The sequence below is a fragment of the Coffea arabica genome, chromosome 8c (genome assembly GCF_036785885.1).
Source record: "Coffea arabica cultivar ET-39 chromosome 8c, Coffea Arabica ET-39 HiFi, whole genome shotgun sequence".
Classification (NCBI taxonomy): Eukaryota; Viridiplantae; Streptophyta; class Magnoliopsida; order Gentianales; family Rubiaceae; genus Coffea; species Coffea arabica.
Window position 1 is genome coordinate 10,330,646 of NC_092325.1, and position 5,902 is coordinate 10,336,547.

A 5,902-nucleotide genomic window follows, 5' to 3' on the forward strand; every position below is an offset into this window, starting at 1 on the left:
GATTAACCCAGTTTACATCATGATAATGACTCAACGCTTAAGTACTAAATAACCAACTAAGATCATTCATATTCGATTTTCCTAGACAAAAGAAGCATTTGTAAAACATAGTACTCAATTCACGGATCTCATTTATCAGGTAGCAAGCCACACATCCACTCTTTTACTCCCTTGAATTTGCTGCAAAAGGTTTTTACCTGGAACTTCAATGCATACTAGCCCCTATACTTGTGGCATCTTTTGTAATGTAATGTATTTAAGATAAATAAGTAATTGTAGAACATGTATAAGGAACAATAAAAAAAAATTAAATATTCTTCGAGAGTCATCACAATGACGTGTAACATAAGTGTCCCACAAATTAGCTATCCTTGCACAAGTAAATGCGCAAAAGGACGGATTCACACGTGAATATGTATGGAAAGTGGAAAGATTTTGGAGAATCAAAGACTTGCGAGTTCAGCCCCACATCAATTTCTATTCACTGATCTGAACGCGGCTTTGATTTGTTGATAAATGGTACTGAACCATATATCAAAATTCATAAGCTTGAGAACCTAGAACCAACTCTTCTTTCTTCCCTTTCTTAACATTCTTTATGCTAAAGAGAAAGACTGAAAATGGCACTAACAATTCTGTCTTCTGTGTTAAATCAGCTCTCAATTCTCCTGCGTGAAGAGGGACAACTTTTGGGAGGGCTTCGCCAAGAGGTTGAATTCATCGGGGATGAGTTGGGGCACATGAGAGCATTCCTGAGAGTGGCAGAAACAAAGGAAGAAGGTGCAGATCCCAGGCTCCAAGAATGGATCAAGCAAGTACGAGGAGCCGCTTATGACATTGAAGATGTTCTTGATGAATTCGTGGCTCGCTTTGCTCGCCATCCGGCAACAGGCTTCCATGGCTCTGTTCGGACAATTTTCAACTCCATAAAGACATTGCGAGCTCGTCATAATGTTGCTGAGCAACTACAAAGCATCAAGTCCAGAGTAAAGAATATTTCTGAAGGGCATCGGAGATACCAATCAGAGTTCGGTGTTACTATCCAAGCGGCCGAGTCTCTTGCTGCTGTTAACAACTCAACATGGCGCTATAGCAGGGATGATGCACTTCTCGTGGAAGAAGCTGAACTAGTTGGCATTGATAACCCCAGACAACAGCTGATTTCTCAACTACTCGAGGGGGATGATTCCCAGCTCAAAGTTGTTTCTGTGGTTGGCATGGGAGGTCTCGGTAAAACTACATTAGTTAAAAAAGTCCATGAAGATTTAGATGTTAGAAGGCATTTCCCAGTTCGTGCCTTCGTAACTGTCTCTCAAACATGCAACTTCCAGGAACTCCTCAAAGACTTGACTAGGCAGTTACACAATGAATTGAAGAAACCAGTTCCAGAATCGATTGAGGCAATGACTGCAATTCAGCTGAAACAATTTGTTAAAGATTTTCTTCAACAAGCTGGAAGGTATGCAATTGTGTTTGATGATGTATGGGATACGGAATTTTGGAATGCAATCAGAATTGCACTACCCAAGAATGGCTATGGCAATCGTGTCATGCTAACATCACGAAAAGCTGATGTAGCCTTTGCATCTTGCACCCAATGTCAGGATTATGTCTTCAGAATGGTTCCCCTGTCTTTCGAGGATTCATGGACCCTATTTTGCAACAAGATCTTCAAAGGAAATGGTTGTCCTGCCCATCTAACAGATGTTGCCAAAGGTATATTGGGGAAATGTCAGGGATTGCCCCTTGCGATTCTTGCAATCAGTGGGCTTTTGGCTTTGAAAGACTTGACTATTGCAGAGGAATGGGAGATGGTTCGACGCAGCCTAGTGGGTGAATTGGAAGGCTCTGGTATGCTGGACAGGGTCAGAAAGATACTTTCTCTCAGTTACAATGATCTACCTTGCCATCTTAAGACCTGTTTGTTGTATTTAAGCATTTACCCAGAGGATTTTGAAATACGTTGTCATAGACTTGTTCAATTATGGTCAGCTGAAGGATTTGTAGGAAAGACAGAAGGAATGACAATGACAGATGTAGGCTTCAATTACCTCAAAGAACTTGTCAATAGGAGTCTAATTCAAGTGACTAAAAGTTTTTATGAAGGAATCCCCTACACATGTCGAATCCATGACCTAGTGCGAGAAGTTGTTCTTTCCAAGTCAAGGGAACAAAATATGATCACAATTACTTCTGGACAATGCACAAGGTGGTCATCTGAGAAGGTACGCCGTTTGGTAGTCCATAGCAGCAGCAACAACACCGAGCAGCACCAAGAAAGCCAATATTATTGCCTTAACCACCTTCGATCCTTTATTACAATTGAATGCATGAATCCACTAGTATCCAGAGCCTTGTTATCTAAAGCTTTAAAGAGTAGCAGATTGTTAAAGGTTTTGGATTTGAGTGATGAAGAGACACTGGAGGAAATCCCAAATGAGATTTTCAACTTGTATCATCTCAGGTATCTAAACCTATATAGGACAGGAGTTAAAGCAGTCCCGAAATTCATAGGAAAGCTTCGAAATTTGGAGTATTTGGATTTGGGTGAAACTCAAGTCAAGGAATTTCCCATGGAAATCCTGAAGCTACAAAAGCTTGAGCATCTTATAGTATACGAAAATGTTGATTTTTCGCGTGAAAGTTATGGATTTCATGGGTTTAAATCTCCATCAAAATTGGGAGGGCTTTCTGCCCTACAAACACTAGATACTATAGATGCCAGCAGCGGATCCGTAACAGTTAAAGAGATAGGAACATTGACTCAGTTAAAACGATTAGGGATTTCAAATCTGAGAAGAGAAGATGGAAAGGTGCTCTGCTCCTCCCTTGCCACCCTCACTAGTCTTCAGCTACTAAACATTGCTTCAATTAGAAATGATGGTGGTGATTATGAGGTAATGGATCTGAATCTTGTACAACAACAGTCTCGTTCATCTTCAATGTCTTCTTCATTTCTCCAATCTCTTCGTATGCTAGTATTGCATGGCCCCTTAGAAAAGATGCCGAAATGGATAGCTCATCTTCAAAGCTTGGTAAGAATATATTTGAAGTGGAGCGGTTTAGGGGATGAGGAGGATCCGCTTGAACCCCTCCACTATTTGCCAAATTTGGTTACTATTCATTTTTGTGGATCTTACCAAGGAGAGGGGCTGTGTTTCAAGGCTGGAGGATTCCTGAAGTTAAAGGATTTGCACCTACAGAAATTAGAAAAGTTAAAATGGCTGAAAGTGGAGGAGGGTGCATTACCCAATCTCCACGAACTGGGTCTGGATAGACTTCCATTGCTAGAGGAGTTACCTGTTGATATTCAACACTTGGGCCATCTTCAAAAGCTGGCTTTGCTTGGGTTGAGTTATCAACTGATGGAGAAGCTAAATAATCTGAATGAAGATAGTGAACATTATGGAAAAATTGCACGCATTCCTGAAGTTGAAATTGCGTTTTTGACAAATGAGGGATGGAAATATCGCCAGCTATGGGGGAAGAAGATGTAAATATTCCTCTCTTAGTAGCCCTGCCTTCCTATTTCTTTTTATTTTCTTTTTGCACTTTTGTTTGTAACTTCTAAGTTTATAATTTGCTTTGTCTTTTATCTTATTGTATTGCATAATCTTGTTTATATACGGTATTGCACTCTTTTTTTGTTTATTTATTTTTCTTTAATTGATTTAGCAAATAATTTAGAGGTTGGAGGTTGCAAGTGTATTAGCATCTTGCACACAATTTCAATATACAATCTAAAACAATAGCCTAAAATTTTGGTACAAAATTAAAACGTGAAGCCTATGTTTATACACTAGTATGACTTAGAAATTGATTTCTCCAACAATTAATAATATAGTAATTTTGGACAAATAACGGTTGTATCAGTCCTCTATGCTCATCCATCTGTCCTTTTGTGACAAATTTTGAAGGAACACATTAATTATTTTAAGTAAATTATTTTCAATTATGCCAAACTGCAATGTATGAATTAATATTATGTCAAAGATGTGACAAATCCACTTATTACAGTCATGAAAACAATTTCTTTTTCTATGAATTCATAATCGAATGTTCGCACTATAATGCCCAATCCACCAAGGGTCACTTTTAAACCAACAATATTGAAGTTGCTAAAATTGAGAACTTTTATGTCACACGCTATAATTTCTTCTTCTTGTGATGAATACTGGTGTAATAATACATCACAATCTTGGTTTAGTACTTACCACTATTTGTTGACGAATGCAGTCATATTCATAGTCAATATTTGTAAGGCAATAAAGAAGTATAAAAACCAAATAATAGTCATTGGACAGGAAAACCAGTGTTCTTAAAAGGCAAATACTTCTCCCCGTTATTTGGGATTGTCAAAGATCATGGCGTAGGATAAGTTGTTTTTATAACAAACTAACCTGTTGGAAGTGGAAGAGTCCTCGAACAACACAGAGAAATAGGAAAGCTCAGGTCTAATTATTATTGCAAGGTTCATGAGTAAAAGGATTATGTTTCACAATAGTCCGAGAGATAGAGAAAGAACAGTTAATATATATAAGGGTCTGAGGCCTAATGGCTTAATTTTTTGGGTGAAAGTTCGGTTTCTAATTTACATATTAAGTTCTTTGATGGATTCTCTCAAGGTGTTTCCCCCTGTCAAATTGGTATCAGAGTTTCAGGTTACGAGACTGAACTACTCATAGGCAAGTGGATTCTTCTCGGAGTTGGACTGATGAAAATTCTCTTCTTGATGGTGGACAAAAGTGCCAAGGAATTTGGTTAGTGTTGGACCAGGTGCGCCATAAGTTTGGCAAGGTATCCGGTTGGTGTTAGATCAAAGAGCCAAGGGTTAGTAGAGGTCCAGAATGTAGTTTGAATGTTGACGAAGAGTAGGTCCATGTTTGGAAGAAGAGGTGACTTTAGATGATAAGGTGAGTTTCAGTCGAGTATTAAAGTGGACTCGAAAAAGGGCTTGTAAAGTTAGGTTTAATGTGGGGTTACTCATGAAAGGGGAAATTTGTTAGGTTCATGAGTAAAAAGGTTATATCCCATATTAGTTTGATAGAAAAAGAACGGTTAATATATAAAGTAAGGGCCTGAGGCTTAATGGGTTAAGTTTTTGAGTCAAAATTGGATTCTCAATACATATATTAACCTCTTTGGTAGACTCTCTCCGAAAAGAATCCACTTGTCTATGAGTAATCTAGTCTCGCAATTCGAAACTCTGATACCAAGTTGATAGAGAGAAACATCTCGACAAAGCCCACTAAAGAGCCCAATATGTAAGTCAGAAACCCAACTCTAATCCAAAAGTTTAAACTATTAGGTCTCAGACCCTTACTTACATATTAACTACTCTTTCTTTATCTCTCGGACCAATACGAGACATAATCCTTTACTCATAAACCTAACAATTATGGCCTCGAATCAATAGGAAAGCTCAAGTCTAGTACTTTCCATGCATCAGCTTTATGTTAGTACCAATGAAAGGACAAGGCATTAGAAGTAGAAAGATAACACAAGCAATTATTCAATCTCATTAGCTATTCATCTTCAATCAGACGAAGCACTGTATAATACCCAAGAAAAGAATCCAAATTTGATTTTCAGTATTACTATGATATTTCTACCTGAAGGCTTGCCTTGGTTTAAAGAGATACCATATATTTGGTAATTGTGGAACTTGGAGTTGATACACATAACCTCTTGTGATTTTACATAATGCCAGATGACCCCTTACAGTTTTAAACTAGTTATATAAACCCCTGTGGTATGTAAAGTGAAAAAACAGACGGAATACACCATCGGTCATAGCAATTATACCAACGCGTTCCAAAAGTGCATATGATAGAATCATAATATCTACTTAGCTCCCTTATGGTTTGCATGAATATCCACTTTACCCCTATATTTTTTATAT

At 38.0% G+C, this 5,902-nt stretch overlaps 1 protein-coding gene across 1 annotated transcript; it reads left to right on the plus strand.

Annotated features, from left to right (window-relative positions):
- The first annotated feature begins 620 nt into the window (after positions 1–620).
- On the plus strand, positions 621–3,497 carry LOC113706543 (disease resistance protein RPM1-like). The gene has a single exon (XM_027228466.2). The coding sequence runs from the start codon at positions 621–623 to the stop codon at positions 3,495–3,497; it is 2,877 nt and encodes a 958-aa protein (XP_027084267.2).
- The last annotated feature ends 2,405 nt before the right edge of the window (positions 3,498–5,902 follow it).

Bases quoted from the DNA above. Each gene is read 5' to 3' on its own strand.
- LOC113706543 (XM_027228466.2), top strand. From the start codon at position 621: ATGGCACTAACAATTCTGTCTTCTGTGTTAAATCAGCTCTCAATTCTC.